This window comes from Corvus hawaiiensis, chromosome 4, assembly GCF_020740725.1.
Source record: "Corvus hawaiiensis isolate bCorHaw1 chromosome 4, bCorHaw1.pri.cur, whole genome shotgun sequence".
Taxonomy (NCBI): Eukaryota; Metazoa; Chordata; class Aves; order Passeriformes; family Corvidae; genus Corvus; species Corvus hawaiiensis.
In genome coordinates, this window is record NC_063216.1 from 65,503,486 (window position 1) to 65,524,950 (window position 21,465).

Here is a 21,465-nt window from a genome sequence, read left to right on the forward strand (position 1 = left end):
TTTTCTTAATCTTTTTGTCTTGGTTTATATTTAGGAGGCTGCGTGCTGGGCTTTGAAAAATCTGTTTCTGTATCAACGCAACCTTCATGAGAAGATTGGAGATGGAGATAATCAGTCAGTGTTGTCTTAAACTGGATTTTTAGAAATGAAAAGAATGAGTGCCTATTATTAGGCCATCTGACGTTTCACTTTTCAATTATTTTTAGTTTTGTAGTAGATGAAATGCATGATGATCAACCAAACCTGGGAAAGTGTCTTCCAAAGTGTGTTAACCTTGATTCAGGAAAATCTGCTAGTGTTTTAATGAAGGGTCAGAACACAGCCTATTAGAGCTAATTTTTACAGTTCATAAGGGATTGTGTCTTCAGTTGCAACAGGGATAAAGAATATAAGAATTAGGAAAACAGACAAGATTAAGATACCTAGCATGTAAGGAGTGTAGAAAAGCAGTACTCATTTTCTTACAAATCAGATGAAAAGGCATTGTAGAGAGAATGCTGCCTCATTAGGGAGAATCTACTAGGCATGGATAAGACACAGATTTCCATTTTACTTAAACTATTTCTCAGAGTTCCTTAAAATTTTAGTCACTCAATTTTTGCCAGCCTGTTTGTACCCCTTTCTGGACCTCAGGTCGCTTGGAAAGCATGGTTCCAAAGCAATTCAGTGAGATTCAGACTAGACAAAGTTGCATAGGTTACAAAGGGTTTTCTGTCAGCTGTTGCTCTGGAAAAATACTAGAAATCAAGAGCAATCATCTGAAATTTTCATTATGTTACATAATACCTTTTTAGGAAACTGAACTGCAATTATGAAGTAACTGCTGTAATACAGTCAATGTACAGTGATTTGTTTCTCTCTGAAAGGTTCCCAATAGACAGAGCAGTGATGCTCTCCATGCTGATGCACTCCTCTTCAAAAGAAGTGTTTCAGGCTGCTGCTAGTACCTTGGCAATTTTGTCACAACAGAATGGTAAGGCACTTCAGTTATCTTTTCTTTTTCATTCAGCAGAAAGTTATTGCAAAAATATTACAGAGGATTTAGTGTACTGTTGAATGAATACAATACTCCCTGTGATAAAGAGTATTATGTTGTGATAAGTAGGAAGTTTATTCCTTGCTTTGAAAAAGTTATTGTTAGCTAGTATAAAAAATACAAGGAAATAAAGAGTTCTCTGCCAGTTTATGTGTTGCAATTGCTACTTTTTGGAGCAGGAGACGTGAAAAGAGTGTGCTCTCTTTGTATGCTTGTTTAAATATTTATCACGTTTGAATTTCGTCAAGAGCAGCATTTGTTGAAAAATCACATGAATAAGGAATACAGCCCAACAAATACCACTTTCTTGCTTAACACAGGAGATTTGAGCAGTCCTGCTGACTTCAGTGAAGCAAATTGTGTAGAAACTTAAGCATGTGCATGACAGTTTTCAAGATTTCTTTACTCCTGATCATGTCCCTAACATGGTTTCCTAACTTTTTTCAATTTGCAGACCCCCTCAAAATTTTTCAGTGGAGATGTGGACCCCTGAGTAGAGTATTTAAGCCTACTGACAGTTGGCCTGCTTTTATTAGATAACTTTCACAGAATCCTTTGAAATGGTTATGGATCTCAAGTGGTTTGCAGACTGCACATTGAAAACCACTGGCTAGATAGAAAGGAAAATCCTAGCAGTTAATTACCATTCTCTAGGTGAGAAAGCATTGTTTTATCATCAGTTTATTGAGCCATCCAAGTACATAAAACCTAACGCAGGGAAGGTTTTATAATTATTTGTGAGACCAAGATGTATCTATACTGAGAAATAGATCTCATAAATGTATGCATATTATTGTCATATACCAGTTACTTTCATAACATGTTACTGACAAGTGGGCCTCTGATTCCTTTTGGAAATCTAAAGCAAGTTTTTCTTCTTTTTTTAAATTATTATTCTCTTTTTTTTTCCCCATAAATGAATGTGCTTACAGCAGAAATGATAGACATAAAGAAGCTTAGTAAAATCTTCTGGCACAATGCAGTACGGCTTGAACTAACCATCTGAAATGGATGTACTGAACTGGGAATAACAAGATTTGGTGGTAGTTACTATGATAATTTTTATAGTGTTCTAATTTGTATTAGTTACAGTTAGAGCTACAGGATGTGCTTGGATATTTGAATTTGCAAAAAATGAATTCATAAAGTAAATAGAATTAATAAATATAATTTCATTTTTGAAGTTTCATTTTTGGAAGCTAGAAGGTTTTTTTAAAGTTTTAAGTTCTAGCTTTCCTATATGATCTCAGAGTGCGATTAGGAAAAAGTTGAAGAATAAACATTTCTGAAAATATAAGCAAGGCTATACATTCTCCTTCCCATATGCTAACTTTACGTGAGTAAAAATAGCAGATGTATAGAGACTTATTAGTCAGAAATTATAATGTGTTTGATTAAGCTATGCAAACAGAAGTCAGCTTCAGCTCAAATTGTTTCCTATTCTAATATGTACTATTATTTCTGTTTGGTGAGGCAAAAACATTGGAAAAAAAAGGAGTAGGGGAAAAAGTTGGTTTTGAGAACAATACAGAAAGAAAGAAAGATTTTCTTACAGGATGCTTACTATTTTGTGTTGTAGTAAATATTAGGAAGACACTTTTGGCGAAAGGCATACATATGAATGTTTTGGATATAATGAGGAAACATTCACATTCTCCTGAAGTGGTTGAAAGTGCCTGCAGGATCCTGAATCACGTGTTCGAAGGAAGGTAATAAAACTAGAAATGCATGTCCACTTCCAAGATGAAGGGTTTTGAGATTCTGTGCCATAAGTGATTACATTTAAATTGTTGATTGATAGTAAAATTGACCACAGACTGTCAGCCCTGTTTAAGACATGGAATTTTGTAAGCCCTGTAGTCAAATGCCCAGGTGGGTGTGGGTAGGGAGCTGCGTGTTCTTCCCATCATGGTTCTTGTGCAGTGAGATTTGAATAGACAATGTCTGGGTGGTCTCCCCTCCTGTTAACAACACTGAATTCCATTAAGAGATAAGAAATTTCCCGAAAAATTACCTCTGATTATTAAAATAGCATTTTGTTAATATTACTTTCTTGTCGGCTAGGATGGAAGTATTTACATAGACTGAATTAATAGAATGGCATGAAAATAACTTGCAATGATGAAGAAAAGTAACACAGTTTAATTTATATTTCAGATTTACAGTGTTCCAAAGGGTAAGGACAAATACATGTGAAATTTAGAAATGCATTCTTTTTATTTATTTAATAAACTATTTTCAGTTTCCCTCATCTGGATGTAATGACAGTAGCAGTATCAGAAGTTGTAAAAGCCATGAGGAAACATGAAAAATCACTCTCTGTACAACTGGAAGCACTCCGAGTCCTTTTACACTTCATGATGCCTGGTAAGTCATCCAAAGGCATACAGCAAATCAGATAGCTGGGTTTTCATCTTTCTTATCTAATGACACAGCCTTTAATGGGATTTCCAAAAATTATTGCAGCTCTGTACATAGCAGAGAATAGCTGTATGTCTTTAGGAAAATACAAAATGGGAGAAAATATTTGAGGTATTGAAGGTAACAGACCAAAATTATTACTGCTGATTTCCTCTTGATTTCATCAGTGAATAGGCAGCTCCATTTTTTCTAAGGAGCTGAGGGAGTGAATGCAGAGCTGTCGCTGTGGTTGTGGTTTGCATCATCGATCCCCTTTAAGTGAGAGCAAACCATGTTAATGACATAAACATTTTTTTACCACAAAATGCAATTGTTTTGATAGTATCTCTTGGAAGGAATGTAAGAACCGGACAGTGATCTTGACAGATATAAAATATGCAATTATATACTACTGTCTATCAAAAAAGAGAAACCAAACTGACTAGTTTAGAAATTCCTTTCCAGAAAAACCCCTCTTTATTGGCAATCCAGATGGGGAAGAAATGTTCTTTATTAGTTTTATGCCTTTAGTAGAATTTGGGAAAAGTTTTAACTCTTTTTATCAGTGTACTGCTATATATCCTGCTTTTTTCCTCTGATATTAAGTGTAAGAGTACAGACGTGGGGTACTGATTTTTTTTTTTCAGAATAACTTTTTGTAGGTATCTCTCAGCAGTTCTAGTTGAACATTTACGAAACCAATAAAAATAGTAAAATTACTAATACGCAGACTGATTGCAGGTTTTTCAGTTTGCTTCTATTATTTGAGTTATAATCCTAGTACTTCCCTCTTTTTTCATTGAACAGCAGGATTAAGACTTGATATATGTGTTCTAACATGGAGGCAAGGTGCTTTGCTTGCCAGTATCCTGGAAGTGAGGCCCTTCTAAACTGTAATCAGACAGCACCAACTGGATGTTGGAACTTGCAGGTTAATTAGGGAATAAAAAAGTAATTCATGGGAAAAATAGTAATCACAATGAATATGAATGCTGTAGTGACTTTGAAAGGATCTTTGAGTACTTGCTGTAGTGTCACTTGACTGCAAGTGCCAAAAGAAAGTAAATCTGAAAGACCTTTCTCTGGTTTTTTTATGTGTGCTCACATTCCACTTAATGTCATCTGTGTGTAAAATAGTCCCATGATGTGCTGCCAAGTGAGCAAGAATAAGCAGTTTATAGCTTCTGTATAGTGTCTCCTTACCAGAAGGAAGAAGCATTCTCAAGTAGGTATCAGGAACACCAGGAAACTCTGTAGCTCAAAAAAGTAATATATTGCAATGTACCTTAGAACAAATTCTTTGGCACAATTTTGTATTTTCATAGTAAGCAGTGAGCAAATACGTGGTGAAATTTTCCTTTCAAACACAATGTACTCACATTACAATATAAATCTGGAGGGACTCCAGTCTCTGCAATACAGTGTTTTGAAAATACCATAAGATCTGAATTATGCTCTCTGAGTCACCTCAGTGTTCGTTTGATTGTTGAATTGTATTTTTGGGTTAATGATGGGGAGAATGTGAAATCTGCTCTTCTGAGGAAGGTTTTTTTCCATTGTTGCAGATACAAAGAATGAACACCAGAATGGTTCTTCCAGAGATGTGGGAGATGCTGCTTTTGCACTTACAGTAAAAGTCATTAGAAGCCAGTGTCTGTTGGAGGGAACTCACTCATTGGTGCTTAATGCTCTAAACAGGGTATAGTTAAAGCTTTATTCTAATGGATTTGTCATTATTTTACACTTGCAATGGTGAATAATTTGTAAGTTTTAGTTCTGCATTAATTTTCCTATTGATTTGATAGAATTAATCTTAACTCCCAAATTTCATTAATCTATTAGGGTTTCTTCTTCCTTTCTTTTCTGTAGTGTATTAGATGATTCTTTATACAGTGACTCCAAAGGATATTTATTTTTAAAAAGCTAATTTTTTTCAAGGATACAGTTTATTTGTGATTTCTTTTTTTTAAACAGGCTATATATGAAGTGTCCTCATGCCTACACCTCAGCTACCCATAGAACTGAGTGCACAACTCAATTGTCTCCATTCTTTTCACTGTTCAACTTTTTCAGCCCCTGTAAAACAGAATGATCACAGTGCCTTGAAGGGGAAGCTGAAAAATGAAAGGCTGAAGCAGACTCAGTCTGTGCAAAGGGAACTTTGCACAGCAAATTAACCTTAAATCTTAGTGATGGGAAATGTTTCACTTCATGGCTTTCAGAGGAATCCAATCTACAAGGTTTTCAAGGGTCACATGATCACAATCAAAATGTAGCAATTCTTAATTTTTTAGAAGTCTCTCTCAGGAATTTTGAGCTTGCCAAACAGATTCAGTGAAGGAAAATTATGTCTCTTACACTTATTATAGAAGTCAGAGCAAGTAATGTATCAGTGAAATAGTTCTAGAGTATCTAAAGGACAACTTAATCTGAAGATATCAGACATAGGAGTTAACAAAGGAGGTAAAATAATTTTTACTTCAGAAGGTCTTCAGTATTTTGTGATCATCCTGATTGCATTTTCCAATGCAGCTGATTTGTGGTTTGGGGTACTACAATATCAGCAAGAAGGGCTAGAAATTGACACATTTAATTGAAAACTAGAGACAGAATAAGGAGGAAGTTGGGCATGACTCCATTGAAATTATTTTGCAGATTTGCAAGTCACTGTGATGGCTGTGACACTCTCAGATCTAGGCCTCATCAAGATTTTCTCCATCTAAAAGTGGGGGGAAATTGGGAAGTAATGATCACAACCTGTTGAATTTCTAAATAACCAAACATTCTTTTGTTGTTACAGAACAACCTTAAGAACAAGCAAGTCTTCTTTTGCCATTGTAAGCAGAACAATCTTGATCTGATTTTATTTTCTTTTCTCCATTAGTTTATTGGAAATCCTAGCATTCAGAAGTGTGGACTAAAACTGCTTGGTTCTGTAGCTGAGTGCACTGGTGCACTAGAAATTTTAACCCAGCAAGGAGCTACTGACACTGTGCTTCACACCCTACAGATGTATCCAGATGAACAAGGTAGGGAAGGTGTTTTGTCAGTAGAATGAGAATGACATGGTAGGAGGGCTTGTAACAGATCTGTTGCTCTCTTTAGTGCTGGATGTGATGTAGGTTGCCTGGCAAGAGAAGGCTGCAGTGCTGCATAGTCCTCAGATTCACCCATGTTGCAGTTCTGCCTCACCCTGTAATAGCCTGTACAAGTAACTTTCTGGAATGTTACTAAAAGACTACTTAAATCATGGGTTTATTCCATTCAGAATATCTGAATTATTGGTATGTGAATAATATTTATTTTTCTTCTAGACATACAGTGTTTGGGTTTGAGTCTTCTACGCTCTTTGATTACAAGAAAGAGTTTGTGTATTGCAACTATGCATGTCCTGTCAGCAGTTCTGGTTTCTACTCTGCGAAGATTTAAAGAAGTCACTGAAATCCAGATGCATGTATGTGTCATTTCTGTATATGAGGATGAAAACAAAACTCAAAACCTTAGAAAATTATTTTAATGTAGTTACATTTGAAGTATAATTCCCTGTTTTACTTACTTCGTTTTGATTTTATTGAAATTGCTAGATTAGTATAAACCTTTGTAATTAAACTGAGACATTTGTCGTAGAGATGGTTTTCTTGGAGGCATATATTCAATCCAGGATGTGTAAGCGTAAGTTAAGTGCTTATTTAAGACTTCTGAGATCTGAGAACTAGAACAAATTTCTCAGTCATGATCCTTCATTCTGTCAATCTGTAACCATTTCATGAAGTACCCATCATAGTATTGATTGCCCTTCTTTGAGAAGTCATAGAAGGTAACTACCAGCCTTGTTGCCAGGAGTAAACTTAGTGTAGGAATGCTGTATTTAAGAAAGGCTATTGCTGGAATACTATCAGACTTTGACCCACATCTGTATATGGAAGGAGAGTTCTTTGTAAACACACATGTAATCCTTGTGTGAAGTTCTGTTTCCTCTGCTTCAGAAACTTTCCCTGTTGGTTACCAGTTTCATTTTTTTAGTGGAATAGAGCTTGCCTGTGATATCAGCTTTCTGTGAGAGTTTCTATATTTCTCTTCCAGATGAATATGAAAATATCACAAGTACAGCCTCCCTTCTTTGCTGCTGTTTTTCTCCCAACCTTTCCACATTTAGCTTAGCAACCAGTGTAGAGAGAAATAAAAATAATGTGCTGGAATAAGGAAGTTACTTTAAGTGATTTAGTTTCAACTGGGTTTGGACAAGGAGTCCATAATTTAGCCAGTTCACCCTTCTAGGTAAACTTTACTTGCAGAATCATGGGGTGATTTTGTATTTCTTCTTAGTTTTTAGATACCCCTGTTAATTTTTTCATTTAGTTTAATAGTTCTTTTCAAATTCGGGGATTACAGAGCAACACACTGGAACAGGGTATCTTCATTCCATATCCTTAGAAAGAGATTGTTTCCTCTTTACATTTTCAGGAAATCACAAGTACATTTGTCACTGCCAGGCAGGACGTTGTCAGATATTATGGTGCATATTTGACTTTTCAGTGTCAGTTAATATCTGTGGGTCAGCTAAACAAGCATGAAACTACAGAGACACCTGCTATTTCTGCCTTCTCTTCTGAACTTCTCCTATTTTGAACTAATGCACGTTTAAAAGTAAGACAAAAAATTTAAAGCATGAATCTTTTGGTTGAAATTTGGTTTTGCTGCATGACCTGTTTTAAAGTGACCCTTTTTAACACTGTACTTCTTTCAATGTTCTCATTGTATTCTTAGGGATTTCATGCGATCTTGGCAATTCTTGGTTTGTCACCTTGTTTTGCAAAGCTGCTGGTAAATGAATCATTTGACACAGTCATTTTCTACCAGATGTCCATGTGTTTCACTGACCAGCGAGATCAACAGGTATGTTCTTTGTTTGACAGTTCCACAGGTGAAAAATGTTGGTGCTTTTTTTGTCCTAACTTTTACTGTTTGTCTTTACATTCAGTTTCAAAGCCTGTGTTGTAAATGTTTTGCTAAAATAGCTGAAAATGATGATTTAAAAAATATGATGCTGGAAAAAGCATGTATGGAGTACAACAGTATTATGGCTGAATGTTTACTTCTACTGGGAGCTGATATTAATAAGAAGACAAAGATAAACTCTTTGATCTATCAGGTAATACATGGAAATATATATGTAATTTTTTTGCTTAAAAATTTGTGCTTTTGGGTTCCTTTCTGTTGTCATGTAAATATTTATACTGGAGAACACAGAGAACAGAGAGGCTGCTCCCACATGCCCACAGGTGCTTCTTGCTATATGTGGCCACCTTTAAATTTAATTTTTTTTTTTTGTGAAATGATATGCATAAGCACTTCTTTATTTTGGCTCAGTGTCAAAGTGTTAAACAGTCTGAGAGAACCCCACTGCATGAAGGGAATTAGGAAGTGTTCAATTCTGCTGGTAGAACTCTCTGAGTGGTGAAGCACAACTGGGTTTAGAACTGACCATCCATTCATAGAGTGTGAGGTAGGCAAATCAGTGTTAGCAAACCACAGAGAGCATACTGAAGTAACTGAAAGTATTTCTAGAAAATATTTTTAGTGTTGAAAATCAACATTGGTCTGTGTAGCAGTGCAGGCTTGGAGATTGGGAGGAGCTGACTGAATCACAGAAACATAAAGGTTGGAAAAAACCTCGATGATAGTGAAGTCCAAACTTTGGCTGAACCACCACCTTGTCAACTAAGCCAGAGCACTAAGTGCCACATCCAGTTGTTTCTTGGACACTTCCAGGAATGGGGACTCCACCACTTCCCTGAGCAGCCCGTTCCAATGCTTAACCACCCTGTCAGTGAAGAAATTCTTCCTGATGTCCAACCTGAACCTCTCCTGGAGCAGATTGAGGCTGTGTCCTCTTGTCCTGTCACTGGCTGCCCAGGAGAAGTGGCCAATCTCTACCTGGCTACACCCTCCTTTCAGGTAGTTAAAGCCAGTAGACCTGAGCTCACTATCATTAGGCAAGGCTTGATGAGACTCACTGTTGTTGTCTGTTCATTGAATATCCAGATGAGAACCCCTAAGTGTCTATTTTCCACTAAACGGATAAATAAATGGAGTTGCCGTTGACCACAGGCAATAATCAAACTAGATAAATTGCCATTCATTTCTGCCTGAAAACTGTGTGCACTCATGACAAAAATTACAACTGCAGAACTCCAGCATTTGATACATTTTGGGCAAAGCCTTCATGAAAATGGGAATTGGTACTCTGACGCCTTAGGCAGGCGTATGCTCCAAGGAGTAAGGCATTGCATAATTGAGAAAGAGACACAATCCTTAAAATAAAGTCCTTTATCCTTAAAATAAAGTCAATCTGCATTTGAGACAAGCCTCTTTATGCAGTCTGAACTGTTACTTGAATGCTTCACATTCTTGGTTTGTTTTAATTGCTTTTCTCTATTAGGTTTGTGAGAAAGGAAATAATCCTAAATTGGTGGAATTGTTATTAGCCAATGGTGCTCGAGAGCAGGATATTCGGAGTGCTTTGACCATCAGTATAAAGAGAGGAGATAGCCAAATCATCAGCTTGCTCTTAAAGAAGCTTAGCCTTGATGTCACCAACAGCAGTATATGTCTTGGAGGATTTGGTTTTGGCAGATTAGAACCTTCCTGGCTCATTCCTTTGTTCCCAGATAAACTTACTCAAACAAGAAAACAAAGTGAGTATATGTAGAAATTGCTATACAAAATGTGTCAATATCTTTTGATGGCACTATGAAAGTGTTTTAGGTGAAGACTTTCAGTTGAGAATCTTTTCGTAGCACTCAGCTGGCTATAGAAAGTTCTGGGAAACTTGAAAATAAATCAAGTTCTCTCTGTTATTTTTTTAAAGCTACTTGGATTTCTTTGAGATTATTTTATCTTTTCCATTTCTTGTACATACAGATGCAGGTTCTGCACTGGCAAGGATGGTGCTCAAATTCCAGATGAAGAACATTTCAGAGGATAGATCAAGAGCCTCCTCTGATTCAAACTTGTCTGAAGATGGAGTGGATAGAAACTATGATTGGAATTTCATACCTGACCCATTAGTGGACAGTATTTTTCCTTTGAGTGATGATATTGATAGTGAAGGTAATTGTTTTTCTTTTCTTTTTTGCTTTTTATAATCCCAATCTAATGTACCAGAGCTAGCCTATAGCCATAAATCAGTTGTTTATTTGTATTTGAGATATAACAACTCCCATGAATAAAAAACCTTCTATCTAAAACTCTGTTTGGGGTAACATTGGAAAACAGTTTGTGGTATGTGCTTCATCTACAAAACTAAGACCTTGAAGTGTTTTATTCAGTTATACACTTAAAATTAGTTTGTCATGCATCCAGTGTTTTGTAGAGAGAAAGAGTGAGATTCATGCAATTGAATTTAGATTTTGACTTTTTCTGTTCTGTTTCTGAGCTGCCTTTATAATCTATGGCAAAAAGCAAGACCTTCGAGAGCCCAATTTGTCTCATCACGTAGTCAAGTGTATTGTGATCTAGAAACCCCTCTGTTCCCTGGGTAGTCTGTAAATAAAGTTCATACAACCAGATCTGGTATAGAGGACTATGTTATTAACAAATAAAGTAGGTGAAACAAGCCCTATCCCAAAGATAAACTAATTGATCAGAAAATGTAAATGACAGATTTATGTTCAGCCCAACATCATCCTTTGTAACCAGGACATTTGAATGCCTTTAACTTATAGAAAGACATTATTTCTGTCTATAATACCAGCAACTTAATAATGAAAGTAGCCTTAATTTGTAACATCTTTTTTGTTGTTCAAATGTTGCTCTTGTTATAGAACAGTTGGTTACTTAAAATCATCACAGATGAAGAATTTGAATTTTGGAATCAGAGAATCCAAAGGAACTTTTTGATTACGTTTTGTTCTTTTCCTTTTATCGCTCAGCACCACTTTTAATTTTTGTCGGTCTATTTGTTGCCCCATGTAGAAAAGTTGTTATCATAAAAAAATGCAGGAGTGATTTTAGGAGTTTTAAAAGTAGCCTTGAGAAGAGGAACATCAAATGTCTCCAGATAATGACACCAAATATCTCCTAAATCACCAAATCCAGAGTGGCATTTAATGTTTCATTCTCAATAAGTGTGGGAGTGCAAATTTATCTGTTGAAATCCAACCCTTTTCTATTTTAAGAAGTATTTACACTGAAGTAGCAGAAAGATGTGTTATGAAACATGTATAATAATCCCAACCCGATGGAAACTTTAAATCATAAATCATCAGTGCAGGTCCTGCAATCACCTGCAGGTCCTACTTGAAGAATGTCAGGTTAGTATGGCCCCTCCACTCTAAAACACACTGACAACATTGTTGGCCTATTGCACACAGAATTGACCAGTGAGATCCTGCCAGTATTGATGCTTTTGGAATGCATCTCTCTTTGTCAGCATCTATATTACAGTTGAACTCTGAGCCTCATCTTTAAATACATTTTCTTGCCTATTTCTCCTCCTGTGTTCAAGGAAGCGAAGGTTCACTTTTTACAAAAAAGAAGTCCAATTCCATTGCAGTTGCTGATTTATATTGTAGGGAAATGGCATGTCAAAGAGGTTCTCCTACTTTGCTGCGACATTCCTACTCTGTGGTAAGTCAGATCCTTGCACATTCCAGGTTTTTAAGTCCATCTCCATTGCCTACTCCAAAACTCTTAATAATCAAATGTTAAGAAAGGTTGTGTAGCCATATGGGCTTTGTCTCACTGTTGCCATTCAGTGTTTTGTTCTGTTGTGGTGCACTGTACGGATGAATTTATATCAGCAAAAATATATGATCACTAAAAAAGTAGACAGTCTTTTGAATTGTTCAACTTTTCAGTCTGATGTTCAAATGGAAATACAGGGATCATGGGCTCATTCACAAAGATTTAACCTCCCCTTAGTGAAGCTGATCTTCAGCAACAATCAGTGGAGAGAGACTGATTCCTTAATAAGACATAAGAGGACAAATTGGTGGAATCAAAGTCACATTCCTTTGGAAGGAGCTTGTCTCTTTCCATTTACTGTAAAGGGAAACTGGAGAGAGTGGCTTCCCTAGAGGAAGCTACATTTTGCAATATCCTGGTCCATCCTATTATTGCACCCTAGTGAAAATCATTCTGAGTTACCAGAAATGCACTGCTTCCATTGCACTTTAAATCTACCATTCTTTCATATTGCATGGGTTAATACGTTTCATAAAGATGTGACCTACTGTTATTTTCAGTTCAAGTATACAGTGTCTTTGTGTTCTCCCATAGGCTCTGATGAAAAGAAACCACAATAAAGAGATTTACTGAATTTGGATGATTTCAGAACATGCATATGTTCCTAAATGCTTTTTCTCTTGGATTTTGCAGGGACCTGGCTCAGATTATGAACCATTAATGAAACAAAGACGAAAATTCTTGCTCTCAGATGAATTCCCCAGTAAGTAAACTATACAATTTAAGGTATATAACAGATTTGGCATCCTTAATGCTTTCACAAACATAGCATGCAAAGATTTGAGACAGATTATATATTTGTTTAAGAGGAGGATACATTTGGGAAATACTACAGTGAAGTAAAAATAATGCATATATAGGGATTTTTATTTCCTGGACTCGACAAATAATTTATGTGGGCAATGGAGTTTTTAATGAGTGCCCTTATTAGCTTTCAAAAGCTCCTTCTGTTGTGCAGTTTGTAAGGATCCATCTCTTTCCCTTCCCTACTGTCTTACAAATTTCTGTGTCTTAATAGAATTCTTCATGGATTTGGATCTTAACCAATATGCAAACATTCACTCTCTTCTGCATCTTTAAATCCCAAGATGATTGATTGAAATTTTACATAAATGATAAATGAAATAATGGTATTTTCACATTTTTGTTTTCATAGAAGGCGTCTCAAAATTGTCATCACATATAAGACCATCAGACAGTCTTTCTTCATTGATCTCAGAGAAAGAATATATTAAATCACTAGATCTTTCATCAAATGAGCTGGAGAACATTGATGCCATCAGCCAGAATAGCTGCCTAACTAGTCATCTGGAACACCTTGAGAAACTGGAGCTCCACCAAAATGCTCTTACAAACATTCCAGAACAACTGTGTGAAGTAATTCTGCATAATTTTCTGTAATACAAGTTGAAATTAGTTAAAATAAATTGTTGGTCTCTAATAATGTAGTCCATATGTATTGTAATAATGTATCCATAGCAATATTATTCAAGAATATGGCTGTACATTTTTGCATGCTTCATATATTTACTCAACTTTTGTTCAGCATTCATGTTCATTAGAAATAAAAGTATTTTCATGGAATTGTTTTAAGTTATTTACTGCAGAGAACTGCTTTAAGATGTGTGATATTAAGTAGCACAATAATGGAAATGGAACTGAGAACTGCAGGCAATTAATATCTTAAATTTTATGAAATGTAGCTAACTATTTTTGAATAATGCCCTATACTTTATTTTGTCATAGAAATATTGTAGGTTACATTGGTACGATTGCTATTTTCTGCTATTTTTCCATGTGAGTTAAATATAAATAAATTAATAATTTGTATAAAAATATAACTCAATTATAAACATATAAATTCGTATTTTATTTTAAGTTCTTAAAAATGAATTATCCTTTTCTTTCAGAACTTGAAATGCTTGACTTACTTGGATTTGCACAGTAACCGATTTACTTCTTTCCCAACTTATTTACTGAAAATGAATTGTATTGCAAATCTTGATATCTCTCGAAATGACATTGGACCTTCCTTTGCTTTGGATCCACACCTGAGATGTCCAACTCTAAAGCAACTTAACCTTTCATACAATCAGCTGGTGTGCACTCCTGAATTTCTTACAAGTGTTGCTGAAAATCTGGAACAACTCTTGCTGGAAGGGTGAGTAGCATGAGAAAATGGGCTGTAGCATAACAAACATAACAGGAAATAATAGATTTGTGATGCAGAATGATGACTCATATAGCATGGAAAGGATTGTTTAGTCACCAGTGAAACACTGACACTGTCTTCCAAATGTGTAAATTGCTACAATTTTCATTGTTGTATTACAAAGTACAAGACATGAGAATGTCTTTGGACCTTGATAGAATCTAATAGCTTTGCTCTTCCAGTAACGTGCTAAATATGTTGTAGTTCAGTATCTTTCTGCTACCATACTATTAGTCCACAGGGCTGTGTAGTCTGACATATTCAACTAGGTTTTCTGTATACACAATACAGTTTCCACTGTATTTCGTATGCACAAAAGCTTTTCTGGAAGTAGTATTAATGTAATTTTAGGTATTGGTATGGATATGTTTTAAATTACAAAACCAGAGAAAACATGTAGCTTTTTGTTTGCCAGCACTTACTGTCATATTTCTTAGTGAGGTAATTCATACCTATATGGAATTCTTAAAAATGCAATTGGTGATAGCTCTGTAAACTGCAGAGACTGTCTCATTCATTTCCTACAGCTCATGCTAAATAAGATGGTGAACTTTGTTAGTAATACTACCCTGGCAAAACAGTGGATGGATCTTTTATCTCTGTGTTTTTGGGATCTTTCTCTTCCTATTTCTGGTGTTGTTATTATTATATTTTATATAACATTATATAAAATATGATATAAATATATATATAAATATATAATTTCTATCTATTATGTAAATATATATTTATATATAATAAATATATTTTATATTTATATAATATTATATTACATAATATTATAAAAATATATTGCATGTATAATATATAATATTATTATATAATAATAATATTATTATTCCCCCAAATACATTGTGTAAAATTATATACTCATCCTGAATTCCATTCCATATCGAGAATCCTTTTTTAAAAGTTTTTTTAGGTTGTTAGTAATTCTGTAATTACAATATTGCAAACACATATTTTTAGTACACAGAACCTCTCACCAATGGAACAATCCTCTTTGTGTGGGATTGATCTCCAGTATGTAATCAGAAAACTAAACCTTACAATACATTTTGACACTTGGTCTCCAAATTAATTAAGCTGATTCTAATATCAGTCCTGTTATTCCATGTTGCCACATGTACTAGTGTTTTTGCTGACTGGTCAGTCTTTATGTAGATAAAGTCTTCTTTTTGTTTTACTGGTGTAACGATGACATTGTCAGATCAACCCTACTTTCACCTTTTACCTAATAGTTTCTAAGTAAAACATGGATTGTCTTTTTTCTTGTTGTTATCATAGAAACAAAATTTCATGCTTATGTTCACCCCTGTGCTTGAAAGACCTGAAAATTTTAAACATTAGTAAGAACAGTATTTCATCCCTTGCTGAGAATGTGTTCGTGGGCTGTACAAAACTGGAGCAATTCAATGCCAGGATGAATGTCCTTGGTAAGTACCTGTGAAAATAGGATTCACCTTCTAGAAACTATTCCAAGTCACAAAATTCCTCTGCCACCAGCATTTGGAGTCTTGGGAGAACAGAAAAGAGTAATACCACATGTACTTGTCCTTGTTTATACAGTTTCCTAAGCATTACCTTTTGATCACTGAAGCATTGAGTATGCTTCCAGTCGTCTGATCTGACTCAGCTAACCCATCTTGTTTTTACATTTGGAGTGGATGCTGTAAAAATGGATGAGTGTACTTGAGATTGTATGCACTATTGAGGAAAGTTCAAGGCAGAGGAAATCGTTCAGATTGCAAATCTAGTACTAATATGGGTTTAATACTGTACTGTAATACAGAGATGAATCCTGGCCTGTACCAACAATAGTGTGGCCAGCAGGACCAGGGCAGTGATTGTCCATCCCCCTGTACTCGACACTGGTGAGGCCACACCCTCAAATCCTGTGTTCAGTTCTGGGCCTCTCACTTCGAGAAAGATGTTGAGGTGCTGGAGCATGTCCAGAGAAGGGCAGTGGAGCTGGGGAAGGGTCTGGAGCACAAGTCTGATGAGGAGCAGATGAGGGACCTGGGGGTGTTCAGCCTGGAGAAAAGGAGGCTCAGGGGAGACCTTACCGGTCTCTACAACTGCCTGAAAGGAGGCTGTAGCTGAATGGGGGTCAATGTCTTCTCCCAAGGAACAGGCAATAGGACAAGATGGGAAATTGAGAACAATTTCTTCCCTGAAAGGGTTGTCAAGCCCTGGAACAGGGTGCACAGAGAAGTGGTTGTCACCATCTCTGGAAGGTATTTAAAAGACATGTGAATGTGGCCTTTAGGCCTTTAGTGGTGGACTTGGCAGTGGAGGATTAACGGTTGGGCACATTGGTACTAGAGATCTTTTCCAACCTAAATGATTCTATGATTAAGTATTTACCACATAATATCTGGCATTATCTCCAGAATAAGAGAGAATGTGTGTTCCAGTTGCCTGCATGCAGGTGTCATTTGAGATGCCCTGAATCATCCCCCTTGGCTTACAGGTTCTGGTCCAGAAAAAGCAGGACTTCCATAGCTCCTGTGTTTTATCTTTCAACCTTGTGCAGACAGCTCAGGTAGCACCGGGCAGATCCCCTTCACTAGAACCCAGTGCTAAGGAACTGAATTGAGTCCATCCAGAGTGTGTGTCAGTGTTTAGCATATTTTATGCAAAGGTGTAAAACCACTTTAGCTATGCAAATTACAAATTACACAAATTAGATTTTCAGTGATACTGTGAGAGTTTATAAGTTACTGTTAGAATTTATTCTTTCTTCAAGACATAAAACCTTCCATTTTGAAATTATTGTCACCTTATTTCAGAAGGTAACTCTTAGAATTGCATTAAACACAGCTGAACCATTAGATGCATTTTTATAAGAATGAATAAGAATGAATGGGTGAATAAGACCCAACAAATCCTGGATCGCATGAGCCTGTCTTGTATGCTTGCAGTACAGTAAAGTGTAAGTAAGATTATTTTGGTGTTTAATGCCACTAGGAGATGAAGGATAACAATATAGAGTTTGTTAAAAGCCAATATATTAATTAATTTGGGGAGTTTAGTTTTAAATAAGCTTTAAAAAAAAGATTTGAACTCTGGTAGGTGATAGCTTTGTATGAAAATGATAGACTGACCTTTTAGTCTGTCTAAACTCCAGTCTTAAAAATAATTTAACCATTCTTAAAAGTAATAGGATTAACCTCTTTTTCTGCTCTAGAAAAAATACCTGACTTGTCATCCAGCATAACAAGTTTAAAATTATCCCAAAATTGCTTTACTAATGTTCCAGAAGCAATTCTTCTTCTACCACAGTAAGTTATTCTTCTATTTATTGACATTAAGTTCTTGATAAAGAAGATCTGATGACAAAAATGTTGTTAAGCAGAAAATTCTGCATGTTTAACTGGTTTTCAGGGAATCCTCACTAACTGGTTAAATCCAGAACTTGGTAGCTTTTAAACTGAAGACAAATTAGTCATTTTCTTCATGATTCTGAGAAATTCTTTTCCTCAGATTCAAATCACTGTTGTTGCAAATATATTCCTTGACAGCTGAAGCTGACAATTCTTGCTGAGAATATTAGAATTAATCTCATATTTCCTTGGAACCAACAATGAAAAGATATTGGTAATTTTTCCTTTTTGAGTTCTGCAGACATTTGCACAAGGCTACTGAGATTAGTTTTTCACTTCCCAAATAACATGAGATTTTTATTCTCAAAGGAAAACACTTCCTCTAGAAGGAATTGTGATAAAGATGCATGTGACATTTATTTTGCTATACCTTCAAAGCATTACTCATCTGAAAATTGGACTTCTGCTTTTTTTATAGAAGTTGCTGACCTTAACAGATCAGTAGAATGAGATTGTGGAAGGAGTGCTTGGAAGGGATGATCCAATAGGTGTGGGGAGATGTGAGTGCTGATGGCACCATAGAGAGGGCAGATCTAAGATTTGGGAACTTACATTAATGAAATTTGCTTAGAGCATGTTATTATTAATGTGGTATTGCACAATTTCAGCATGCTAACATTCACAGCAGCAGATTTAATGGATGTGCTGAAAAAAGTGCAGTTTTCAGGTTCTACATCTCCAACTCAGACAAATCAATAAGGTGTTGTGTGCGTTTTTGTGTGCTTCGTGTTTCATGGTAACATGAACAGTGTATTTGTCCAATAGGTGTAGGTGAACTATGTAATTTCTGCACATACGTGTATTTGCAAACATATCTACTTCTATTTGGATTTCAGTCAGAAAACCATCTCTTCTGATAGCTAATCCACTTGTTTATTAAAAATTAAAACAATTTTGGTTCCAGCTAATCTGGGTTTTATTTTTTCATTTGCTAATTTCTCTCTGTTTTATTTTCATGTTTTTAGTTTGCGATCAGTAGATTTAAGCCAAAACAAGATCCTAAGCCTGCCTGGACCAATGCACTGGAAATCACTAAATTTAAGGGAGCTGTTATTTAATCATAATCAAATAGACGTCTTGGACTTGAGTGAAAAGGCATGTGCATGGTCTAGGCTAGAAAAGCTACACCTCTCCCACAACAAGTTAAAGGAGGTAAAGTGGAAGATTCTACCTAGAGAAAATTTAATTGCTTTTCAGTTGAATGCAATTTTTCAATGTTCATTTGGTTTTCATGTCACCTCTCATACCATTGTACATTGTATTAGTGAAATGGTATGTAAGTTCAAATAGTACTTTCTGTGAATGAAAATCACTATATTGTATTCAGCTTTTCTGCCTGGAATGTGTCATATAATCAGCTTGTATGATGAATTACTTATAAGGTCTATTCTCTCTTAGTGTGGGATATTAGGCCTGTTTACTAAAAAAAAAGAACTACAGCAGTAAAATTAATACCTAGTTTTGTTAATTATTTAATGTATTCATGTTCATTATTTTTTTTACATTTAGTTGCCCATTAAATGTTGTTTTATTTAGATTCCTCCTCAGATTGGCTTCCTAGAGAACTTGACTTCTCTGGATGTAAGTTACAATCCTGATTTGAGATTCTTTCCTGATGAAATGGGAAGACTGTCCAAAGTCTGGGATCTTCCTTTGGAAGGACTCCATCTTAATTTAGACTTCAAGCATGTGGGATGCAAAGCCAGAGACATTATCAGGTTTGTTGCCCTATTGTTCTTGAATATTCCTGGTTTGCTTTCTTGGGATTTGCAGTAAGCATTAAGAAAATAACATACTGTTTTGAAAAGACATGCTGGTTTGTCATATGAAATCCAGCATGCTGCTCTATGGAAGGTTATCATATCAACACACACACATATACTGGAGTGGTTTAGACCATACTAGTATTACCTCTTGAATTCGATGCTTCTATAAACTGTGCAATAAATGGTGCTTACCAATTGTTTGTAATATGTTTATTGTTCCCCAGAGAATTGTGCACAGAGCACAATTTTAGGATAATTATAAAACAGAACAAAAAAAAAAAAAAAGACATATTCTTAATTAAACTTCACCTATCAAATCAGAAATTAGAGTAAAGAGTTAAAAGAACAGTAGTATCAAACAGATACTGAAAATTTGAAGAAAATGGTATGGTTCTAGATGTTTCCTTGTTCTTGAGTTCTATTGGTATTTCTCTCTATTTTACTCTTCTGTGAGTTTTGCAAACTTTTTTCTACCAGATTTCTTCAACAACGACTGAAGAAGGCTGTACCTTATAACAGAATGAAGCTCATGATTGTTGGGAACACTGGCAGCGGGAAAACGACCCTGCTACAACAACTAATGAAAAGCAAACGGACAGAATTGGGCTCTCCAAAAGCTACAATAGGCATTGATGTAAAAGACTGGATCATTCAAGGGAAAGGCAAAATGAAGAAAGAGCTTATATTAAATGTGTGGGACTTTGGAGGTATTTCCTGAGTTTATTTTCCTTTACTATTGTCTTTTCTAACTTTTTAATTCATTACTTATTCTTAGAGTCAGCCTGTGGTAATTCGAACTGGGGACTAGAATCACACAAAGGTACACCCAAAGTCCAGTGACCACTTAAAAATTAGTGAATTCTGTAAACTAGCAGCTAATCCCTCAGATTTAATATAAAGCCTCAGGAATTTCTCATCATTAAATGTGGTTTGACGACTCATTTCAACTATAATACTTCAAAACAATCATTTCAGAGTAGTAAGAAACAGCTTGTAATCACCAGAAGAATCTTTAATTGAACTCTGTTTCTCTCTTTTATAATCTGGGTCTCTCTAGGCTCTGCAGTGTCACAGGTTTGTAAGGTCACAGACAACAAAGCACTTAGGACAAGTCTTTGAACCTTGTGTTTCTGGAAAACTTCCTAAGTTTGGGGGACTACAGAAGCACTTCTAAAATCCAGGGCTATTTTAGGCTATAGAAGAGTTATTTTTAAACAGTGGTCTATCATCATTTAAATATAATCTGTCACAATGCTTAAGCACAGACCAGTGATATTTAAGCTGGGTTTCCATCTTTAGTTGTGATTTTAAGTGCTTAATTATGTGAACTTATTTTGAAGTTGCTGAAGGTGTCGGAGAAAGGGAAGGAAGAAGGTAGAAGGAGAGGGAGGAGTGAGGGAGAAATTCAGTATTGGAGTTTTAAAAGAATCCTGACCTTTTAATTGTCTTCGCAGCACCCATGTTTATCCAGTTAAACCTTACACTTCTTGATTTAAAACCAGCGGATGTGTTTTAACGTTACACTTCAGCCAGTGACCTACCACAGAGTGCCTTCCTAAAATTCATAGTTATTATGATTTCCTGTCAATTTAGATAAATTTCTGCAGACATTAGGTTCAGTAGTGAATTTCTGGTCTGAAGACAAGTGTTCCTCTGCCTTTTCGTGATCTGAAGATGTTCAGTCAAGGAAGTACTAAACAATCGAAATTTTTGATCATTAGGACAAGAAGAGTTCTACAGTACCCATCCTCATTTTATGACCCAGAGGGCTTTATATCTTGCTGTTTATGATCTCAGCAAGGGACAAGCAGAGGTGGATGCTATGAAGCCATGGCTTTTTAACATCAAGGTATGACATACAGAATGGAATTCTCCTTTCCAGGGAGCTGTAGGTCAACAGCAAATTAACCACAAATA

The 21,465-nt window shown here is 35.7% G+C and overlaps 1 protein-coding gene across 1 annotated transcript in view; it reads left to right on the plus strand.

Annotated features, from left to right (window-relative positions):
- Positions 1-21,465, plus strand: part of LRRK2 (leucine rich repeat kinase 2) — a 64,750-nt gene that overhangs the window by 18,723 nt on the left and 24,562 nt on the right. Inside the window, exons 10-30 of the mRNA XM_048302402.1 lie at positions 35-114; positions 867-973; positions 2,616-2,745; positions 3,279-3,403; positions 5,002-5,135; positions 6,321-6,465; positions 6,751-6,890; positions 8,204-8,332; positions 8,418-8,588; positions 9,879-10,134; positions 10,361-10,549; positions 11,946-12,067; positions 12,818-12,887; positions 13,341-13,561; positions 14,095-14,345; positions 15,684-15,832; positions 17,587-17,680; positions 18,748-18,934; positions 19,319-19,500; positions 20,026-20,255; positions 21,270-21,397. Of these exons, the coding sequence (XP_048158359.1) occupies positions 35-114; positions 867-973; positions 2,616-2,745; positions 3,279-3,403; positions 5,002-5,135; positions 6,321-6,465; positions 6,751-6,890; positions 8,204-8,332; positions 8,418-8,588; positions 9,879-10,134; positions 10,361-10,549; positions 11,946-12,067; positions 12,818-12,887; positions 13,341-13,561; positions 14,095-14,345; positions 15,684-15,832; positions 17,587-17,680; positions 18,748-18,934; positions 19,319-19,500; positions 20,026-20,255; positions 21,270-21,397 (3,240 nt within the window). The remainder of the gene's footprint in view (positions 1-34; positions 115-866; positions 974-2,615; positions 2,746-3,278; positions 3,404-5,001; positions 5,136-6,320; positions 6,466-6,750; positions 6,891-8,203; positions 8,333-8,417; positions 8,589-9,878; positions 10,135-10,360; positions 10,550-11,945; positions 12,068-12,817; positions 12,888-13,340; positions 13,562-14,094; positions 14,346-15,683; positions 15,833-17,586; positions 17,681-18,747; positions 18,935-19,318; positions 19,501-20,025; positions 20,256-21,269; positions 21,398-21,465) is intronic.